This window comes from Stenella coeruleoalba, assembly GCF_951394435.1.
Source record: "Stenella coeruleoalba genome assembly, chromosome: 11".
NCBI lineage: Eukaryota > Metazoa > Chordata > Mammalia > Artiodactyla > Delphinidae > Stenella > Stenella coeruleoalba.
The window spans coordinates 22,743,344-22,767,200 of NC_137157.1; the positions used below are offsets into that span (position 1 = coordinate 22,743,344).

Consider the following 23,857-nt stretch of genomic DNA (forward strand, 5'->3'; position numbering starts at 1 on the left):
TTCTTTTATCTTATCAAAGCACTCTCCAGAGATCCAAAGAGTTTATTTTATTTTAAAGTTCTGTAATAAGTATTTCTGCCTCTTGCTTTAAATTTCTTACAAATAGAAACTTGAGCCACATAGCTCTGACTCTGGACCACAGAATGGCCAGCTCCAAGTCTGACTCAGAACAGAGGTTATAGAGTGAATTAACTGGTTGGTTGTAAAGCCACGTAGAGAGTCCAATCTATCAAGAAGATTTTTCCAAAGTCTCAATTTAGTCTGGACACTCCGGGGTCCTCTTCAAGTAGATGCAAACTCCACAAAAACTCTCAAGCCAACTTTCTTGCTCCCAGGTCCACTAAGGCCCACCCCACCTAAACAGATTCAGCATTCCACACCCCCTTTGAAAAAAGCCCAAAATGAGGTCTCCCCTCCATTTATCAAATAAAATATTCCCCTAGACTTCACTTTCTCTTAAATTCCATAAAAATACTCTGGCTAAAAGCCAAATTTAGGGACAAGAAACAAAAAAAAGAATAATTAACAAAGATAAGAATTACCCTGTGAGTTTTCTCTTCTCTGTTTACTTTGTAGACTAGTAACCTGATTGTTAGTATGTTTATTCATCTAGTTTTGCATTGAATGTAAGCCAGCTCATAAAGGTAAAAAAAAATCTGGGTTGCATTTCACAAATTATATATTTTACAACAGGAATCGATCTCAGACAATAATTTTGTGCAGCAACACTTCCGACCACAGTACACTTAGAGATTTCAACTGATATTTAACCCACAGACCTGTCAATAAGTGTCAGGCAAATTCATTAATCTGAAATTGTGTTTCCCAGCTGCCTGATAAATATAAATATCAGCTGTGTTTCCTAGGCTAATCAACCTAGGCATTTTTGCTTGTGCTTAAAAATAAAAAGTTTTAGACAGAATTAATTTACAATGGATAAAACTGGTTTGCCTCAAGTTAGCAGATCAATAGGCAAGAGTCCTTTAACTCTACTTACTCTAGTCCCTCTATTACAGAAAAAGAAAATAAATTCTGTGGTGATTACAACTCAAGAGGAAAATATTTCCCTACCTTCACTTTTTTATCCACTGAGCAGGTTGCTATAAATCTGTCATCTGCAGAGAATGCACAGCAAAGCACTTCATCCTCATGAGCCTTGATTTCTAGAAGTTTCTCTCCTGTTTCAGCTTTGAAAACCTATATAAGCAACAATAAAATCTTTTTACTATACCTATTTAACCATGGGCCGTCATTCAATAAAAATATTTCTTTAAAAGATCTTTATCACTGTTATTTTGCAACAGAAATGAACCTTGGCAATATCACTGCAAAAATGAGAATTTCTGTCAGAATTCGTATGCCTTAACATAAAAAGAAAATCATCCTGCACCCCCCCAAAAAAAAAGAAAAAAGGAACTTCCCTGGTGGTCCAGTGGTTAAGACTCCACGCTCCCACTGCAGGGGGCCCAGGATCGATCTCTGGTCAGAGAAGTAAGATCCCGCCTGCCGCATAGTGCAGCAATCAATCAATAGAGCTCACAGTAGCTTCAGTTTCGCAAATTCTTAACAATCAGTAGAAAACACTTCATTCAATATGCTTTCTGCGCTCAAAAGCCAAAATTAATAAAAGTAGTAATAAAGTACACATATAGAAATAAGGCTTACAAACATAATCTTGCAATCTTAAATTTAAATGTTTTAACTAGTTTTTGTTTCCTTCAAAATCAAAAGGTTGAGTACCAATTTAAAGAAAAGCACTCATTCATGTTTTCTGAAAACAAATGAGAAATTAAAATTCCTTCAAGCGCCTAAGGAAATAATCTAGTCCAATTCCTATTTGCAGTCAGAAATCTATGCCCGAGCCTATGATAAAATAGGTATTTTACACAGTCACTGTTTTGTTTTTTGGTTTTTTTTTGCAGTACGCGGGCCTCTCACTGTTGTGGCCTCTCCTGTTGCGGAGCAACAGGCTCCGGACGCGCAGGCTCAGCGGCCATGGCTCACGGGCACAGCCGCTCCACGGCATGTGGGATCTTCCCGGACTGGGGCACGAACCCGTGTCCCCTGCATCGGCAGAAGGAATCTCAACCACTGCGCCACCAGGGAAGCCCCACAGTCACTGTTTTTTAATCAGAATCCTGTTCACTGTGCTATGAAGTCCTTATGTCTTTTAACAGTTATCAGTTCCTCATTACCCTTAGCTGTCACATGGATGACAAGAACTGACTGCTAGGGTAAAAGGCACTTCTATGTCACTTGGCAAGTTTAGAATTATGAAAATACACCACCATATCTTTTAAATCTATAGAGAAAGCTTTCATAAAATGTTCAAGAGATCTGAACATTTCTCTATTCCTAATGTGCAATTTTCTTGAATTTTAGAATTTAAATATATTCTAATATGCACAGTATTAGGTGCATGACTCTTTGAATTTTTCTCAAGAGAGAGGTTTACCTGCAAGTTTTTATCAGCTCCACAAGAAGCTATTCTTTGACCATCCTCAGAAAAGCAAGCATGGTACACAGCATCTGTATGGGGGCGGACGACCAAGCGGGAGAGATTCTTGATGTTTTCTTTGTTTCTAAATATAAGGGAAAAAATGAACAGAAATCCAATAAACAAGAGTAAAAGTAATTATTTTCTTTCAGTAATAAACTGTCTTTTAACATAGTTATGTTCCAAAAACACAAAACTCTTAAAATTAAATTACCAATATGTAAATGACAGCACACATCACCTGAGGAAAAAAAGCATAATATAACAAAAGCAGCATTTTAAGATAAATGCTACGCTATATCAAGCAACCTGTCACGTACTACAAATATCACTGAGTTGGAAGAAATCTAGTTAATCAAATACATGTCAGTTTTTATTATCCTCTATTACATTAATAACAACATGTGCAGAGAAAACATTATAAGAGGATAGCCTCAAAAAAATCTCCATCTTTTTCAAAAGGAAAGAGCTATAGCAAAATGAAGCTCATTTTCTAACTAAAGTATGACACTACACCCACCATTATGATGTGCACTTTAAAACCATTCTTCTCTAACTACAATTATTCAGATATAGAGAAAAAAAGTAATGTCATTTTCTTTGTATCTTAATCTACTAAATACTAAGTATTGCACTAGTAAAGATATTATTTCACAAAGGCAAAAGGATAAAGGAATGTGATGTATACTTAAAATGGGGAAAGTATTAGAACAGTGTCAGAATTCCACATACATACACCCCAGTCACTGTGAGTAAATATGTTAAGTGGTATCATGCTTATCTTAAGAGGAAAAGGTTAGGCGTCAGATAAACCTAAAGGGCAACCCTGCTTCTACTACTTATTAGGTGTGTAAACTTATGCAAATTACTTAACCTAGTAAGTTTCCTTTTCCTCATATGTAAAATGTGAGTAATGATACCTGCTCTGAACAGGTATCACACACAAAACAGACCAAATGAAGAAAGGGAACACAAAGGCAGATCAGACTTAAACCTTGCCTAGAAAGTATTAAACTTCACTAGAATTGATAAAACAAACAACTGTAGAAACTAGAGTGATGAGAATCTGGAGGATAAACAGGTAAGCTACTGGCAAAGTTTAGAGAATCAGATTAAGAAAATATGTCCCCCGATCTATCTACTCAATTCCTCAAAGCTCGGAAAGTGACCTGTCACAATGATGGGCATGTGGCCAAAAAGTATTAGATAAATAACAAACGAATGCATGAATGATTTCTTTGAAAGATGAAATCAAATTACGTTTATATCAACCTAAACTTTCTACAGAAGAAAAAAAAAAGCTTTCTAGTACTGAAAAATAAAGCATTCTTTGAATATGACCTGGTCAAACCCAGTTAAAAAGATACAGCTATTAATGACTAACCATCCTATGAGAGAACATCACAGGTTGAAATGCAGTTGATGAAGCGGAAAAAAAAAAACAGCAAGAAAAAGTAAAAATAACAAACTCAAAGTTCAAAAGAGAACAAGAACTAAACCAATGCCCATCTGATTATCAGACCAAGTATCACAATTCTATTTTAGTCACTAACTAAAACATGAATTCAGTCGATCTTCTACAAATTTCTCTTGAATATCAACTACATGGACCAGGCAAAATGCTAAATGCTATTTATCCTTTTCTTTTTTTTAAATAAATTTATTTATTTTTATCTATTTTTATTTTATTTTTGGCTGCATTGGGTCTTCGTTGCTGCGTGCGGGCTTTCTCTAGTTGCGGCGAGCAGGGGGCTACTCTTCGTTGTGGTGCGCAGGCTTCTCATCGCGGTGGCTTCTCTTGTTGTGGCACACAGGCTCTAGATGCACGGGCTTCAGTAGTTGGGGCACGCGGGTTTCAGCAGTTGTGGCTCACGGACTCTAGAGCACAGGCTCGGTGCTGTGGCGCACAGGCTTAGTCGCTCCGCAGCATGTGGAATCTTCCCAGACCAGGACTAGAACCCGTGTCCCCTGCATTGGCAGGCAGATCCTTAACCACTGCACCAAGGAAGCCCTATCCTTTTCTTTTTTAATCTTTTTTGGCCACACCACGTGCCTTGCAGGATCTTAGTTCCCCAAACAGGGATAGAACCCAGGCCCTCGGCAGTGAAAGCACAGAATCCTAACCACTGGACCACCAGGGAATTCCCGAAATGCTATTTATTCTTAAAAACAACAACTAACATTCATTGAGCACTTTCTATGATCTAGGTACTGTTCTAAGCAACCTATGTAGGTATGTATGTTTGTGTATACACACACACTCATTTAATCCTCACAACAATGCTATGCATAGTACCACTAGGCAAGATAAGTTGAATAACTTTCTCCTAATGATACACAACTAAAAAATAGCAGAGCTGGGATTCAAGCCCAAGCGGTCTAGAGCCAGAGTCTGTTATTTTAACCTCCAAATGTTCTATACTATAGAATGGATAGAAATTATGGAAAAAAACAAGTAAACAGAAAACCGCCGTAAAATGACACAATGCTATGATATTGAGCAAACAAGTATTCTAGAATACAGACAGATCTCAATTAATTAGGTGGCTGCTTCCAGGGAGAGTGAAACCTCTTCCCAAAAAAATGTTAAAGAATGGTGAACTCTGGGAAGTGAGAAGGTAGGGGAACATGAAGAGTCTCTGACTTTTCATTTTACATCCCTCTAACACTGATTTAAAAAAAAAAAAAATCAGGAACATGGATTGCGTTAAAACAAAAATAAAATCAATGAAAAATTATAATTTAATTTTTTGAGGAATTCCCTGGTGGTCCAGTGTTTAGGACTTGGCACTTTCACTGCCGTGGGCCCGGGTTCAATGCTTGGTCAGGGAACTAAGATCCCACAGGTTGCATGGTGTGGCCAAAAAGTAAAATAAAATAAAATTTAATTTTTTTTAATTTAATTTTTAATTAAAAAAAAATTTTTTTAACTCTCTCCTTTACGGAACCTTACCAGAATCCCTCATCCATCCAAGCTAAATTACCCACTTCTCAGTTTTACCTCTATTTTATACATTACTTCTGTTGCATTTATCACATTATAATTATCTGTTTAAACTTCTTTCTTCACTAGTAGATTGTAAGCTCCTTGGGGAGAGCCTTAGCACCTAGTAACAGTGCTTTAGCACAGTAGAGAAACTCAAATATTTATTGAACTAAACTGAATTAGGGAAACCACCTATGGCAACCTGAATTATTTGGAAAGAAGGTCCAGGGCTATATAGATCACAGACGATATCAACCAGGAGGTCAATTTAGATATAAATTATACATGTGAAAAGACGACCATTCATACTTATCAAAAGGAGCATGAAAATAAAGCCAGACCCACAGTTTAAATCACATTCAGCAAGCCACATGAGCTCAGTCAAGTCTCAACCTCTCTGTGCCTCAATTTTCTCAATTGTAAAGTAGGGCAAATAATATTTACGTTATAAGGTTGTTTTGAAGATAAAATGAACAATGTATGTGAGCATACAGTATATAATAGGCATTAAAAAGATAGCAGTCTTACCCTTTCTTTTACAAATTGATAAGATAAGAACACAACTGAATGGCCTCTTAGGAGCTAGAAGAATCAGGATTCAGTGGAAGTTTAATATGGGCTATATGCAAGGCAAAGTTCTCATCACTTTATATCCAATATCTGATTTAAATCTTCACAAAAACAGCACTTACCTCAAAGGATTGTTATCTCTATTTCACGTATGAGAGAGAAGAGTAACCTGTAACTTGTTCAAAATCACAAAACTCTTAGGTTTTAGAACTGAGTCTCAAACCTAGGTTTGTAGCTTCAAAAACAATGCTCTTTGCTACTATACTGTATTACAGTAAGTGAAGCATTTATATTAATATTTAGGATGACTTGTCAAAAGTCATCTTATAGGCAAGCATCTATTTTTATGGACTCTGAAAATATGTATTTCTCCTATGGTTACTTCTCTAGAACTTTTCAATAAGTAAGAATGCTTATTAAAAGTTTGAGCCCTATCCAAAGTAGTTAAGTCTTCCTGGAGTGAACTTATTCACTACCTGAAAAATAATGACACAGTTAGTGCTGTTCCCTTTGGTTTCTCTCCTAACCTACTTACATCCATTCCAAGTAAAGCATTCCGTTATCGACCTCCTGCTTGGCCTTCAGCTTAGCTTGCTGATAAACTTCTGAAGTTTCCAGTTCACAGAGGCCCAGTTGTACAATATTAGGAAATGGCTGTCGTCCAAGAAGATGTCCATTTAAAGATAAAAACTCCTGGAAATTCTCACAGACTGTACCATCCTATGAACAAAATGAAATCTCTTAGAAATGTAACCAGAGCCCAAATCTGACATTTTTTTGTTTCTGTGATTTTGTCACTTTAAAGGCTTAAATATTCTCTATACGAGCTAAAATTAAATAGCCAACCATTAGGTAACAAATACATAGTGATCCTCTTCGGACTTTTAAACATAGGGTAAAAAAAAAAAATCTCATTATCTAAGTGCTACCTTCTTAACACATTCCCTTTCCTAAAAAAAACACTGAAGGGCTTCCCTGGTGGTGCAGTGGTTGAGAGTCCGCCTGCCGATGCAGGGGACACGGGTTCGTGCCCCGGTCCGGGAAGATCCCACATGCCGCGGAGCGGCTGGGCCCGTGAGCCATGGCCACTGAGCCTGCGCGTCCGGAGCCCGTGCTCCGCAATGGGAGAGGCCACAACAGTGAGACGCTCGCGTAACGCAAAAAAAAAAACCAAAAAAACAAAAAAAAAAAACAAAAAAACACTGAACACTTTACTTCCCCAGCTTTCAAACCTCAATCCTATCCACAGCAGGAGAGGAAGCAAAATAATTAGAATAATCAAAGATTAAGTAAGGAAATTATCACTCTTCACCTCTGCTATTTTGTTCATCCTCACTATTAAACCTAGAATTAAATGTCAAAATGAGATGTCCTTTAAGGACTTATTTTTCATAATAATATATACCTTTTCATCCAACATATGCCTGTATTCCACAAATTCATGAATCAGATGAGCAGGGCCTACGAGCTCCGTTTTTGCTTTAATCCAATCCAGGGAAAACATTAAAGCACACAGTTCCTTAAAATAAAAAAAAAAGATCAGAAGCACTGTTAAAGAGATCAAAGAATTTTAAATCTACCATCATTATCCTAACACTAATGAGAGAAACTTAGCAGATGCCTAGAATTTAAGGACAAAAAGGAACATATCATTAATAGTTCCAAAGAAACAAAAAATGGACCTCACACCTTAATTCAAAATAAATTTCAGATGGATTTTTCAGACTTAAATATAAAATAGAAACTTCAAAAAATACTAGAAGAGGGCTGCCCTGGTGGCGCAATGGTTAAGAATTCACCTGCCAATGCAGGGGACACAGGTTCGAGCCCTGGTTCAGGAATATCCCACATGCTGCAGAACAACTAAGCCCATGCGCCACAACTACTGAACCTGCGCTCTAAAGCCCGCGAGCCACAACTACTGAAGCCCACGCGCCTAGAGCCTGTGCTCCCAACAAGAGAAGCCACCGCAATGCGAAGTCCACACACCACAACGAAGAGTAGCCCCCGCTCGCCGCAACTAGAGAAAGCCCTCAAGATCCAAAAAAAAGCAGCCAAAAATAAAATAAATAAATTTAATTTAATTTAAAAAAAAATACTAGAAGATACAGATATTTACTCTTTTTGTAACCCTGGGGTTAAGGAAATTTTTATAAACATGACCCCAAAGCAAAATACCGAAAAGAAAAATAGTGGTGCATTTAACTACATAAAAACTCAAGTGTTCAATATAGTAAAAAACAATATAAATAAAATTTAAGACAAAAAATAAACCAGGAAAAAAATTTATTTACAAATGTATGATAGATGAAGGCTTAATATTTTTATAAAAATTCTAATAAAAGAGTAAGAAACAGATAAACACTCCAATAGAAAAACAGGCAAAGGCAATCAATGGATGAGAGCCAATTCACAAAACAAAAAGCACAAATAGCCAAAAATCTCACCAGTAATCAAAGAGAAACAACGAAGATTTACTATCTTTTAACATCAGATTTCTAAAGACTAAAAGGAATGATAAAAATGTTAGCTAGAATCAGAGGAAATGAACACCCTCATACACTGCTGGTAGTGATGTAAATCAGAGCACCCTTCTAGAGGACAGTTTAGCAATCTGTATTAAAATTCAAACTGTACACATCATTGACCCAGAATTACACTTATGTGCCCTAAAAAAATAAGTCAGACAAGTGTGCTTAAGCAATCTGACCATCCACCAACCAACTGACCAATCATAATGTACCTATACAATTAAATAGTATGCAGCTTTAAAAATTATGTCAATCTATTATATATAAACTGACATAGAAAGATAACTCTGAACTACAATTAAGTAGGAAAAATAAGATATAAGACTACATTTCTATCATGATCCCATTCTGGTTTTAAAGAACAGGTGTGTGTATCTGAGCAGCAAAATGATCTGGAAAACTACACATAAAAGCATTAGCGGGCTTCCCTGGTGGCGCAGTGGTTGAGAGTCCGCCTGCCGATGCAGGGGACACGGGTTTGTGCCCTGGTCTGAGAAGATCCCACATGCCGCGGAGCGGCTGGGCCTGTGAGCCATGGCCGCTGAGCCTGCACGTCCGGAGCCTGTGCTCCACGACAGGAGAGGCCACAACAGTGAGAGGCCCGCGTACCAAAAAAAAAAAAAAAAAAAAAGCATTAGCAATGGTTGTGATCTTCATTTTCTTCACTTAGTTTTTTCCTCAATTTTTCCAATGAAAGTAAACTATTATCTTTAAAAATCAGGAAAAAAAAGGTTAAAAAAAATGAAAGGAACTGAATCCTGTCACACTACCATACATATCAAAAGTTTTTAAAAGATGCATTGACCCAATAATTCCACTTCAAGAAATTTCCAAAGGAAATAATACAGGTGTGAAGACAAACAAGAATTTCATTACAGCATCATAAGAGTAAAAAAAAAAAAAAATGAAAACAACCTAAGTGTTCAACAATTAAAGTTCAGCTAAGTAAATCAGAGCACAGATATTTATTGGAATACTGTCATTCCAATGTAGATTATTAAACGTAAACTGTATGTAACCAAGAGATTAAAGTACATAAGACTGAAAAATTATTCAAAGTATATATGGTTTTTTTTTAACATCTTTATTGGAGTATAATTGCTTTACAATGGTGTATTTCTGCTTTACAACAAAGTCAATCAGCTATACATATGCATATATCCCCATATCTCTTCCCACTTGCGTCTCTCTCCCTCCCACCCTCCCTATCCCACCCAAGTGGTCACAAAGCACAGAGCTGATTTCCCTGTGCTATGCGGCTGCTTCCCACTAGCTATCTATTTTGCATTTGGTAGTATATATATGCCCATGCCACTCTCTCACTTTGTCCCAGCTTACCCTTCCCCCTCCCCATGTCCTCAAGTCCATTCTCTAGTAGGTCTGCATCTTTATTCCCATCTTGCCCCTAGGTTCTTCATGACCTTTTTTTTTTTTTAGATTCCATATATATGTGTTAGTATATGGTATTTGTTTTTCTCTTTCTGACTTACTTCACTCTGTATGACAGACTCTAGGTCTGTCCACCTCACTAAAAATAACTCAATTTTGTTTCTTTTTATGGCTGAGTAATATTCCATTGTATATATGTGCCACATCTTCTTTATCCATTCATCTGTTGATGGATACTTAGGTTGCTTCCATGTCCTGGCTATTGTAAATAGAACTGCAATGAACATTGTGGTACATGACTCTTTTTGAATTATGGTTTTCTCAGGGTGTATGCCCAGTAGTGGGATTGCTGGGTCATATGGTAGTTCTATTTTTAGTTTTTTAAGGAACCTCCATACTGTTCTCCACAGTGGCTGTATCAATTTACATTCCCACCAGCGGTGCAAGAGGGTTCCCTTTTCTCAAAGTATATACGGTTTTCTAAAATGTTAACATTGTGAGTAGTTAATTGGTAGTCATAACTTCAAATATCTATGTGCTGATGATTCCCAAATTTTATCTTTAGTCCATAGTTTTCCCCAGAAATCCAGATTCATATATCCAACTATATGCTAAATATATCCAGTCAGATGTCTTAATGTCTACACCAGACTTAATATATTCCAAATGAGTTCCTAACCTTCCCTTCACTCCTGGTAAAATACTTGTTTGACCCACAGCTATCCCAAACTCAGTTCATGGCAACTCCAATCTTTAACTGCACAAGCTTGGAGTCATCTTTGACTCTTCTCTTTTTCTTACAATGTACATCAAATCCATCAGCAAATCATGATGACTCAATGCCAAATCATCACTTCCTTTCTCCTTGCACACTTTTTTCTTCTTCTGAGCACTTACTACCCCGCTAACATATGATAAATTTATTTGTCCCGTGTCAATCTCCCCCCAGAATGTAAGCTCAATGAGAGCAGGGACTTTGTGCCTGTGGTATATCCTTCATAATGAAGAACACCATCAGTACACAACAGGCACTCCATAAATACTTGCTGAATGAATGAATATACTTTCCCACTCTCCATTTCCTCTCAGAACTTAAAAACAAATCCATATTGTCCACAAAGGATAGCTACTGGTATGAAGAGACTGAATTTTTAGGTGGTTCATTTACTGCAGTTACTAAGGTACCTGCAGGTAAAAACAGTAACAAAATTACTTACACAGGTTATAACCCTATTTTTACTAATAAAAGAAAATTCTAAACATGGGACAAAATAAAAGTGAGATAAAAGAAAATAGTTTTTTAAATGAGTAATCTTACTTTGTGCATTTTAGCACTAGCCATGTGATAGGCCAGAAAATTGTACCAATACATGCAGTCCTCCTGATCCGGTGAAAGACAATGTAGCCGGAAATGTCTCTGGAACTGAGTGATTAGTTTCTTGTGTAGATCCTGAAACCCAAATGAAACATTTCAGAGGACAGAAACAATTTCATAACCTAAGCATCACAGAAACTCCAGCTTCCAAAGCTATTTAAGAATGTACAGAGAATCTCCCCACAAGATACTTATTAACTACAAAAGAAAAAAACAGTAACTTTACAGTTGAGAAACTTTAACCAAGTAATCAATGTTAATATCACTGATTAGATGTGTCAACACCCTGATATGATGCACTGAGAAGGACACAACAGCACTTCTGTGGTGTTATTGCCAAAAATATATAACCTTACTCTAGTCAAGAGAAAACATCAGACAAACCCAAACTAAGAGGGGCTTCCCTGGTGGCGCAGTGGTTGGGAGTCTGCCTGCCGATGCAGGGGACATGGGTTCATGCCCCGGTCCGGGAAGATCCCACATGCCGCGGAGCAGCTGGGCCTGTGAGCCATGCCTGCTGAGCCTGCGCGTCCGGAGCCTGTGCTCCACAACGGGAGAGGCCACAACAGTGAGAGGCCCGCGTACCGCAAAAAATAATAATAATAAAAAATAAAAGAATCTGCCTGACAATGCAGGGGACATGGGTTCAAGCCCTGGTCTGGGAAGGTCCCACATGCTGCAGAGCAACAAAGCCCATGCGCCACAACTACTGACCCTGAGCTCTAGAGCCCACGGGCCACAACTACTGAAACTCACGTGCCTAGAGCCTGTGCTCCACAACAAGAGAAGCCACTGCAATGGGAAGCCCATGGACCACAACAAAGAGTAGCCCCCCTCTCCACAACTAGAGAAAGCCCCTGCGCAGCAATGAAGACCCAAAACAGCCAAAAATAAATTAATTAAAAAAAAAAACCAAACTAAGGGACACTGTGCAAAATAACTAGTGAGTACTCTTCAAAAGTGATCATGAAAGAAAGAAAATCAAGGAATTTTCCTAGATTTGAGGAAACGAAGGAAATACGATGATATTATGCAATATAGAATACAGAATTGGATCTGAACCACAAAAAAGGACATTAGTGGGAAAGCTGGCAAAATTCAAATAAAGTCTGTGTATTAGTTAACAGTATTTTATCAATGTTAATTTTCTGGCTCTCATAACTGTATTATAGTTATGTAAGATGTTAACATTGGGGGAAGCTAGATGAAAGTATATGCATAGAAACTGTATTATTTTGCAACTTTTCTATAAGTCTAAAATCATTTCAAAATTAAAAGTTAAGAAAAAAAAAAGAACGTACAGAGATGCAAGTACCTGAAGCTGGCTGTGATTCTTCTGTGTAAGGAAATCTACTTGAAGATCATGTAAATAATAAAGAAATGATTTTCCATTTCGATCACAGAACAAGAGAGACTTATTAACAAACTCCTGCAGTATGTCTTCAACTTCTTCAGTTTCCATATCCCAGAGGATACACAACACCTAGGAATCATTTTAAACATTTAATGTGCCACAATGTACAATGACCAGGATTGCACACAGGAGGTTAACAGACAAAAAATCATGTGTTAGGGCTTCCCTGGTGGCACAGTGGTTAAGAATCCGCCTGCCAATGCAGGGGACACAGGTTCGAGCCCTGGTCCGGGAAGAACCCACATGCCCCAGAGCAACTAAGCCCATGCGCCACAACTACTGAGCCTGCGCTCTAGAGCCCACGAGCCACAACTACTGAGCCTGCGCACCTAGAGCCCGTGCTCCAAAACAAGAGAAGCCACCACAATGAGAAGCCCGCACACCGCAACAAAGCGTAGCCCCCACTCACCGCAACTAGACAAAGCCCACGCAAAGCAACGAAGACCCAACACAGCCAAAAATAAATAAAACAAATAATTTTTTTAATTGTATTAAAAACATCATGTATTAAAGCCCTGAATAATATCTCCATTTCATAAGAAGCTCAAATACTCATCAAGATAGAAAAGAAAAAGAGTTCTAAAGAAGTCATATGCTTCTCCAGGTTCACTAGAACCACTGAGAACTAGGTAACTCATCTGAGTTCAACACCAAAGCCCATGATGGAAACTAAGAACAGTGGGATTTCTACACCCTCCAGTCCACCACCCTCAGGTACACAGGTTTTATCCTCCCAATATCCTCTGTAACAATATCCTCAGGAGTAAACCAAAGGTTATGTGCCACAATACCCAATGATAAAGATTGTTGGTCCTTCTATTACCTTCGTAGGCACCTTAACATCTTTCTGAAGGATGGAAAGATCTGTGTAATAATCTTTGATGTCTTCTCTGAGCATTTCAACACTTATAGACATGGCTTCATCCAAAGCCTCATAATCATAAGATGAAGATTTCCTTATCTTCTTAAATTGCTTATTCTGAAGTTGTCTGAGGTAGTACTCCCAGCGGTTGGGAAAATCTCGTAGAAGTGCACCAATTAAAGACACTACAAGAGGTGAACCTAAAAAATAAAAAAAGTCAGTGTTATTACGGTATCATTTCCAAATTACCACTAAGAATCAATTTATCCTCAAGAAAGAATTTCTGCCACATGCTATCCAAAGCTTTAAAATATTTATAACTCTTGCATTCACTTCAGGTACTTATTCTAAAGAAGTCATTAGAAATAAGAAATATTTCACTTAAGGATATTCATTACAGTATTTAAAATAGTGAAAAATCTTAAACAATAACAGGGAAATGACTGAATAAAGTATATCACAATATTATGCCACTGGTAAATTTTCAAAAGATATTTAATAGGGCTTCCCTGGTGGCGCAGTGGTTGAGAGTCCGCCTGCCGATGCAGGGGACACAGGTTCGTGCCCTTGTCCGGGAAGATCCCTCATGCCGCGGAGCAGCTAGGCCCGTGAGCCATGGCTGCTGAGCCTGCACGTCCGGAGCCTGTGCTCCGCAATGGGAGAGGCCACAACAGTGAGAGGCCCGCGTACCGCAAAAAAAAAAAAAAAAAAGATATTTAATAACATGGGAAAATGCTCAAGATTTGCTATTAAAAAGGGTAAGATTGAAAATTATATATACCATTATAATCTCAATATTTTTTTCAAGGTTTTATATGTCCTGAAAGACTAGGAGAAATACTCTCATGATGCTAATAATTATCAGATTATGGATAATTTCTATTTTTTCTTTTTAAGTGTTTCAAAATGCACATGCATCACCTTCATAATGAATACAAATCAAGTATTTTTTCCTAAGGTTGAGATACTTTTTAAAAGTCAATTAACTCAAAAACAAGTTTGATGGAAGAAAGAAAAACAAGAAACTATTTCCAAGCATTAACAATGATGGAGAAAATAATCTTAAGAGCTGATAGATTTGACTATATAAAATTTTAAATTTCTGTGTGTCAAAAAAATACTACAAATGAAATTAAAAGGCAGACACAACTAGAAGAAAAACAGTTGGAAAAAATATGACAAAAGGTTAATAGTTTCCATAGTTAGAGTGTCAAAAAATCAATGAAAAATACTTATATCACAAAAGTGAGTCAAGGATAATTTTTTTTTAAATAAATTTATTTATTTATTTTTGGCTGCACTGGGTCTTCATTGCTGCACACAGGCTTTTCTCTAGTTGCTTCGAGCAGGCGCTACTCTTCGTTGTGGTGCACAGGCTTCTCATTGCGGTGGCTTCTCTTGTTGTGGAGCACAGGATCTAGGGGCACGGGCTTCAATAGTTGTGGCACACAGGCTCAGTAATTGTGGCTCGCAGGCTATAGAGCGCAGGCTCAGTAGTTGTGGCGCACGGGCTTAGTTGCTCCACAGCATGTGGAATCTTCCCACACCAGGGTTCAAACCCGTGTTCCCTGCATTGGCAGGTGGATTCTTAACTACTGCGCCACCAGGGAAGTCCAGGATAATTTCTTAAAATGCAATATTCAATAAAAAAGTTTAACTTCACTATTTAAAAATGCAAATTAAGAAGACAGCACCAGTTTTTATCAAATTAGAACATTATTTTTATAAAATCCCAACCAGGGAATTCCCTGGCAGTCCAGTGGTTAGGACTCCATGCTTTCATCGTGGTGGCCCAAATTCAATCCCTGGTCAGGGAACTAAGATCCCAAAAGCCACGCAGCACAGCCAAAAAATAAAAAATAAAAAAATAAAATCCCAACCAAAAAAATTTTAAACTGTGACTCTCACTACATTTTTTATTCTTTGACAACAGAGGTCATGTCTTCATCTTACCCCTTTCATAACATATTGTGGGTGTTTGTTAAATATTATTTTAACTAAAGAATGAATACCAAAATATCACTATCCATGTAGGGTATCAGAGAAGAACCTAAAATACTAAATATTCTAGTAAAGCTTTTGGATGTTCATGTGTTAAACTGTTATGTTCATTAGCTTAACTTACAAAAGGGTAAATTAATATCTCTATAACCCCCTCATACACAAAATAAATAACTATACCTTTACATTCTTTTATAATACTGTGAGCTTGTTCTGGCAAATCTGCTTTCTTCATATTAACAAAAAGGGATAAAATTTCAAGTCCTTTTTCTTTTCCTAAACCACTCTCCACAGGGACTACATATTTAGGACCTGTGAAATCACAAGACATAGTAAGCAATTTGGTATGCCACATATTTAAATGTAACTGAATTATTATAAAAAGCAAATTAATAATAATAATAATAATAATAATCCTTACCCATTACTGAATCTGTAACGCTCTTGTCTCTGGTTGTAAGAAGAATCTGACACTGATTGTCAAAAGCTTTTAACACCCAAGGATCCCAAACATCATCCAAAATCAACAGAGACCTTAATAAGTAAAAACTGTATTGAGTCACTAATGACATTTATTTTAAACTTCCTTTAAAAAAAAGAGAATGCCACCAGTGTTTTCTTAAAATTTACAAAATTAAAAAAAAAATAGATGTCCATTTCATGGTTCTTTCTCTTTTCTTTGGTATCCCTTTCACAATATACCAATAAGGAAAAGAAAATTAGAGACCTTCCCTTCCTTCTACCCCAAATTACTGCATATTAAAGTTAAAGGACTTATAAAAAGAGAACTGTGTATACTTTATTATAAGTATTAGAAATAAGCCTCCTAGTGCCTAAAAAGAACTATCCAAGTAATGAGATTTTTCCAATTCAGTCTTTAAGCACCCAAACCAAGCAAGAACTGGGCTTAGGTTAGCATTAGAAAGCATCACAGAACGATGACAATATTTGACCATTTTACATACAAAACTAGCAATTTCATATGTCCCAACCTAACTGAATGCACCAGCAAATATTACTTTTCACTTGGTACACTAGTGGGCTTTTTTTCCATCCAAGAAATCAATTTGTTTACGCATAATGACAAAGAATCTGTGTGCTAATTCCTAATCAGCCCCTCCAAAAAACTTTTTTAAACTCGTCAGAACAAATGGAGAAAATAATACAACTAAAACCTGACAGCATAATTATACACTAGCGTTATTATCTGAATGGCATACTACTTCTGTACACTACAAAAAAAGACTCTAGGAATATACACAGGCTGGAAAATTACAAAAACATAAACCAAAATGATGCTGAGAGAGAAACAAAATGACTTTATATGCCATGATCTGATACATCTGAGAGTGGTTACAATATTTTCCTACACAGGAATCATTTTTATTTTTGCAAAGAAAGTAGAACTAAGGAGAAGTTACTGATCAAGAAAAGAGGAAGTGGTTAGTGGTCTCAATCCCATTTCTGCAGGAAAATGGATACTAGTGACTATCAAGGGGAGGGGGAGATAACAGAGGGATCTGGAAGAGAAAGAAGCCAGAGAGAAGGGAGCTTGCCCTCCGTAATGAGTATCCATCATAATCACTAGGAGGCTTTTTCCCAAAATTATTCCTCTCACCCAATATTCTGATATGAATCCCCTTACCAATTTGGGGAAGCACTACCATATTCAGCCACTACTACACATGAAAGTATACAGCATCATCAGGTGCATGGGGGCAATAAAAAAAACTTCAGAGCCATTACCTAATTCTCACCCAATTTACTGTTATACTCGCAAGGAATGCTTTATTAATCTTTGTACTTGTAGCACTTGACCCAGAACCTGGCACGACACTCAATGTTGGTTAAATGAACAAATAAAATAGCTGCTAGGTGGCAGAAATCAAATTGTTGACTAAATCCCTTAACTCTTAACAAAGATAGCAACTCAGTTGCTGCCTCCCTTTGGCTAATGAAAACTGTGATATAGCTGACAACAGTGCCTGGCACATAATTATAATGGCATTTATTTAATAAATTAATTAATTATTGAAATAAACAAAACAAACTCTTAAAGTACTTGGAAGTAGAAGAGTTACGTGTATACCCAAAAAGTAAGAGAACACAGTAGAAGGGTCCCTTTAAATAAATAATCCTTCCTGACTCAGTCTTTTGCAAGTTGCCTGCATGCATTTATTCTGTCTCTTGTTCTGTGTTAATCTATTAGAAATAATGTATTCAAGGTAAAAAGTCTGCATCTTTTAACAAAGACCATTCACCAACTCACCTACTTAAGGAATATTTCTTGAGAGCCTACAATGGCACACAAGAGAGAATTGGCAGGTACGATGCAAAGGTCAGTGGCAGACACTTTTTTTTAATACAAGAGAGAGGAAGAGCAGGAAGGCAATGGTTCTTTCTTAGACCCTCTACTCAACAGCAAGAAAAGGCTATGATGTTCTCAAGATGTCAGTAGTTAAGTCTCACTGTGACTTCATACACCAAATAAGTATAACCATCTGTACCTTGGATGTTTGCGCAGCATCAGAATGCGGAGACGGTCTTTAGCTTCTTCAATATTAAGTGGAAGCCTCTGGGAGAAATTCTCATCCTGATCCAACCGTGTGCAAAGATTCTGCAGTTTCATCAGAAGCCCAGATTTGTCTTGTTTCCCAACTGAAACCCAATGCACACCCCCTGGGAAACAAACTGGTGAGGAAAAGAATAATAAATTTAAGGCCTTTGAACAGCTGCCCTCCTTTGAAAGAGGAGGAAAGATTTGTTCCAATCTTCAATCTCATCACATCTTCAAACTTCTCTTGATTCAGAGTATATATGTTGCTTGTAGGGTTATTATTGAGCTTTATAGCCCAAATCTAAGAAAAGTTGCAGATGTGAAGAAACTGAAGTATGGAGTTAATCTGCTGCTTATCAGTGAAATCTCACCAAACAAAATTTCACAATCTTTATCTTATGTCATCAATGATCACTGTACAACAGTTTCTCAACGTAAGCACTCTGCACATTTGGGGCCAGATAATTCTTTGTTGTGAGGGACTGTCCTGTGCATTATAGGATATTTAACAGCCTCCCTGGCCTCTATCCACTAGATGCTAGTAGCATTTTCCCTCCCCAGTTACGACAACCAAAAATGTCTCTAAACTCTGTCACATGTCCCCTGAGGGGCTAAATCACCTCTGAGAACCACTCATGTCCAGGAACACATAAGTCACTCATTATGGTTCCCACACACTGACTTAAAAGTAAGAAGTTAGGTTCAAGTCTGGCTCTACTGCTTACTAGCTATTATATCTTTAGCAAATAACCTGTCTCATTTATTATACCAGAATAAGACTGTTTACCCCCACCTATTTCAGAGTTACTGTGAGAAATTAATAATATAAAATATGTGGTTTTGCTATGCTAAATGTAAAGGGTTATAACAGACAGGATTATTAGTGATATGGATCTGAGAGTACCTTACAAATATTAAGCTTTGAACTAGTAAGCATTATATAACAACAGACATTATTATTACTGTTACTGTCAACTTTCATCATCATTTTTGTTAATCAAGCCACAGCATATAGCATATCTTAAAATACACATTTTTACATGCACATTATCAGAACCAAAAATCTTAAGCTTTCATAGACTATACGTAATCAGCTCTATATAGATATAAAAAAAGTAAGAGGGGTCCCTATGTATAAAATATGGGGAGGGACTTCCCTGGTGGTGCAGTGGTCAAGAATCCACCTGCCAATGTAGAGGACAGGGGTTCGAGCCCTGGTCCAGGAAGATCCCATATGCCACAGAGCAACTAAGCCCATGCACCACAACTACTGAGCCTGCACGCCACAACTACTGAAGCCCGTGTGCCACAACTACTGAAGCCCACGCACCTAGAGCCCATGCTCTGCCACGAGAAGCTACTGCAACAAAAAGCCTGCGCACCCCAATGAAGAGTAGCCCCCGCTTGCCACAACCAAAGAGCCCGCGCGCAGCAACGAAGACCCAATGCAGCCAAAAAAATTAATGAATAAAAATTTAAAAATAAATAAATAAAATATGGGGAACAGCAGCATTAGACCAGACCAGTGGCATTAACCATAAAGATTTATATTATATGATCATAAATGTATAAGAAAAAGCAAAAAATAGATACAAAGATAAATGAGTTTTATTACACCAAAGGGCAACTTATTTACTGACATTCACAAATAATTAAGTACAAAAAGAAATCACTATTTTAAAATTGTAATCATCTAAAAGAAATATTTGTATATATGCACAAAGATCTTCTTATGACAGACATTTATTGAACACTTTCCTAAGAGTTCTACATATTAATCTACATTTAATCCTCAGAGTAGACTATCAAGCAGATACCATTATCATCCCCATATTACAGATGAGGAAACTGAGGTACAGAAAGGTTGAATCCCAGAGCTGGGATTCAAACATCCAGTGTCAATGATCTACTTCTAAACTATTCTGCCTCCACAGGATATTCACCACAGCACTGTCTACAACAGGAAAAAACTGGAAACAACCTGCAATGTCCATCTTAATCTCTTCTTCCACTGCAGGCCTCCAAAGCCTAAGGCAGGCCAAACTGAGAAGAGGAGAACATTATATATAAGTGAAATTTAGCGTATTAAATAGAACTTGACTTTTTTTTTTTTCCTTTGGCCACACCACGCAGCTTGCGGTACCTTAGCTCCCTGACCAGGGATCGAATTCGGGTCCACAGCAGTGAAAGCCCAAGTCTTAACCACTGGACCCCCAGGGAATTCCCAGGACCTGACACTTTAATTAGTGAAATGACCTGGATACTCTGAACCTGTACAAGGCCAGGGAAAGAATCAGGCCCAGAGAAGAGTTTAGAACAGGCAACGAAGGAAAAGAGTAAAGTTGTTTTCTTTTTTTTTTTTTTTTTGCGGTACACAGGCTTCTCACTGTTGTGGCCTCTCCCGTTGCGGAGCACAGGCTCCGGATGCACAGGCTCAGCGGCCATGGCTCACGGGCCCAGCCGCTCCGCGGCATGTGGGATCTTCCCGGACTGGGGCACGAACCCATGTCCCCTACATCGGCAGGCGGACTCTCAACCACTGCGCCACCCAGGAAGCCCTAAAGTTGTTTTCTGATTACACCCTACAAACCCCAATGCGATGGTTACACATCCACTAAATGAACCTAGTAAAATTGCCAAGGTTTATGATCATGAATTTAAATTGGAACTCAGTTGGGTGATTTCTTCAGCAAGGAGAAAGGAAGTAATGTCTGGATGAAGCAATGGGGATCAAGAAGAATACCTATTCCATCTCCTAGCAATAGAGAAGGAATCATCTTTCACCCAAGATAAGGAGAGACCTAAAGAGTGAAGAATATACGCTGAGGAGCAATTAAATAATGGGCAATAAAAATCTAGGCCCAAACCTAAGAGGGGGCTGATGGGATAAACAGTGAGGATATTAGGGAATTAAGGGATAAGCCCTGACAGGTCAGAAAACTGTAGTGAACTCAAAAAATAGAATAGATGGAGGTAGGCAAAGAGTAGTATAGAATGTTTAACATCAAGATTTCAAAACTGGTATCGTTTCTGGTAATGCCATGGGCCGGGATCCAGCCTGTGATCAGTGAATTATATGGCTGAAGGTGAGTGAAGAAAATGGTCACTGCAGATAAAGAAGTCAAGAAACTGAGAGGCCAAGTTTTTGGATGACGCATCCACATAGATATCAAAATTACTAAGAGTGCCAACAGGAGAAAGCCTTAAATTTATAACTAAGAACTCCAATCATCAATGAATGAGAGGGCAATAACATAACAGGGAAAGATTAGAAAAATGAACCTCAAAGGACAAAGAATTTAGCTGGAGAAGGAAGTATTAATGGCCTGGACAAGGTAACAGAGAGCAAGGACAGCATCCACCCATTTCCTGGTGCTGAAATATGTGGAACAGAAAGGGAAAAAAGTTGCTACACCACTGAAGGAGGCTATGGAGAAGGTGGTATCCTCAAGAAACTGCCCAGTTTCACATAAGGCAAGGAGGCAAATATTCTAAGAAGGGCTGATGATATAGAGGAGCTTCCTGATCACAGAGGAATCTAGAAGGTATAGCAAAGGCTTGGGAATGAGGGGAGGGGACCTAGATCAGAATTTGGCAATGAACTGAGTAGTAACTACAAGAGAATCTAAAAGATAACAAATGACCAAGAACTTCCCTGTGGTCCAGTGGGTAAGACCCCGTGCTCCCAATGCAGAGGGCCTGGGTTTGATCCCTGGTTGGGGAACTAGAGCCCGCATGCATGCCACAACTAAGAAGCCTGCGTGCCACAACAAAGACCCAGCACAGCCAGAATAATTAGATAAATATTTTTTTAAAACACAAATGACCAGAAGAAATAGAACTCTGCAGTAAGTGAGGTAAGGCAAGGCTGTGAAGCATGGTTTGATTACCAGTGCCAATGTCTTAGAAGAAGGTAAACAACAAGTCCTACTCTATTCCTGAAAGCTTCCTGACGTTCTCTAGGCTTGCTTCAGCTTGAGTCAGCACTTATGAAACAGTAAATCCGTGAGGCTTCACTTACTTTGACTATGTTACTTTTAGCTATGTTCTCTGTGTATACATGATTGTAAATGCATAGGAAAAAGTTTGGAAAAACTCACTCTAAACTGTTAACCATGACTACCACTGGTGACGAATTTAGGAGAAAGAACAGAAGGGCAAATGAAAAGAACTTTACTTCTTTTTAAATGAAGATACTACAACTGTTATGTTAAAAACACAGTTTTAAAATACCTGTTGCTCCTGAAGTGTTATTTTTTAATTTGCACTTTCTATTTAAGATTTTCTAAAATCATCCCAGGATTAAAGACAAGGCAAAGAAAGTATCCTGATACAACTAGCTAATGAATTTTTCAGATTTAAATTTAAGTACCAAGCGAGGAACCAAGATGGCGGAGTAGAAGGACGTGCTCTCACTCCCTCTTGTGAGAACACCAGAATCACAACTAGCTGCTGGCCAATGATCGACAGGAAGACACTGGAACTCACCAAAAAAGATACCCCACATGCAAAGACAAAGGAGAAGCCACAATGAGATGGTAGGAGGGGCACAAGCACAGTAAAATCAAATGCCATAACTGGTGGGTGGGTGACTCACAGACTGGAGAACACTTACACCACAGAAGTCCACCCACAGAAGTCCACCCACTAGAGTGAAGATTCTGAGCCCCACGTCAGGCTTCCCAACCTGGGGGTCCAGCAATGGGAGGAGGAATTCCCAGAGAATCAGACTTTGAAGCCTAGCAGGATTTGATTGCAGGTCTTTGACAGGACTGGGGGAAACAGACACTCCACACTTAGAGGGCACACACAAAGTAGTGTGCACATCAGGACCCAGGGGAAGGAGCAGTGACCCCAGGGGAGACTGAACCAGACCTACCTGCTAGTGTTGGAGGGTCTCCTGCAGAGGTGGGGGGGGGGGGGGCTGTGGCTCACCCTGAGGACAAAGACACTGGTAGCAGAAGTTCTGTGAAGTACTCCTTGGCTTGAGACCTCCCAGTCTGCCATTAGCCCCACCAAAAAGCCCAGGTAGGCTCCAGTGTTGGGATGCCTCAGGCCAAACAACCAACAGGGAGGGAACCCTGCCCTATCCATCAGCAGACAAGTGGATTACAGTTTTACTGAGCTCCGCCCACCAGAGCAACAGCCAGCTCTACCCACCACAGGTCCCTCCCATCAGGAAATTTACACAAGACTCTTAGATAGCCTCATCCACCAGAGGGCAGACAGCAGAAACAAGAAGAACTACAATCCTGCAGCCTGTGGAACAAAAACCACATTCACAGACAGATAGACAAGATGAAAAGGCAGAGGGCTATGTACCAGATAAAGGAACAAGATAAAACCCCAGAAAAACAACTAAGTGAAGTGGAGATAAGCAACCTTTCAGAAAAAGAATTCAGAATAATGATAGTGAAGATGATCCAGGACCTCAGAAAAAGAATAGAGGCAAAGATCGAGAAGATGCAAGAAATGTTTAACAAAGACCTAGAAGAATTAAAGAACAAACAAACAGAGATGAACAATACAGTAAATGAAATGAAAAATACACTAGAAGGAATCAATAGCAGAATAACTGAGGCAGAAGAACGGATAAGTGACCTGGAAGACAAAATGGTGGAATTCACTGCTGAAGAACAGAATAAGAAAAAAGAATGAAAAGAAATGAAGACAGC

At 38.4% G+C, this 23,857-nt stretch overlaps 1 protein-coding gene across 4 annotated transcripts in view; it reads right to left on the reverse strand.

Moving 5' to 3' along the window:
• The window catches only part of APAF1 (apoptotic peptidase activating factor 1), a 91,615-nt gene that overhangs the window by 51,779 nt on the left and 15,979 nt on the right, over nt 1-23,857 (reverse strand). For 3 of the 4 annotated variants that reach the window (XM_079937807.1, XM_079937806.1, XM_079937809.1), the window contains exons 5-14: nt 18,133-18,316; nt 16,047-16,159; nt 15,806-15,937; nt 13,586-13,824; nt 12,664-12,831; nt 11,292-11,423; nt 7,459-7,572; nt 6,589-6,773; nt 2,456-2,582; nt 1,072-1,197 (exon numbers count right to left, since the gene is read on the reverse strand). In XM_079937807.1, the coding sequence (XP_079793933.1) occupies nt 1,072-1,197; nt 2,456-2,582; nt 6,589-6,773; nt 7,459-7,572; nt 11,292-11,423; nt 12,664-12,831; nt 13,586-13,824; nt 15,806-15,937; nt 16,047-16,159; nt 18,133-18,316 (1,520 nt within the window). The remainder of the gene's footprint in view (nt 1-1,071; nt 1,198-2,455; nt 2,583-6,588; nt 6,774-7,458; nt 7,573-11,291; nt 11,424-12,663; nt 12,832-13,585; nt 13,825-15,805; nt 15,938-16,046; nt 16,160-18,132; nt 18,317-23,857) is intronic. The other variant, XM_079937808.1, reaches the window with a different exon arrangement.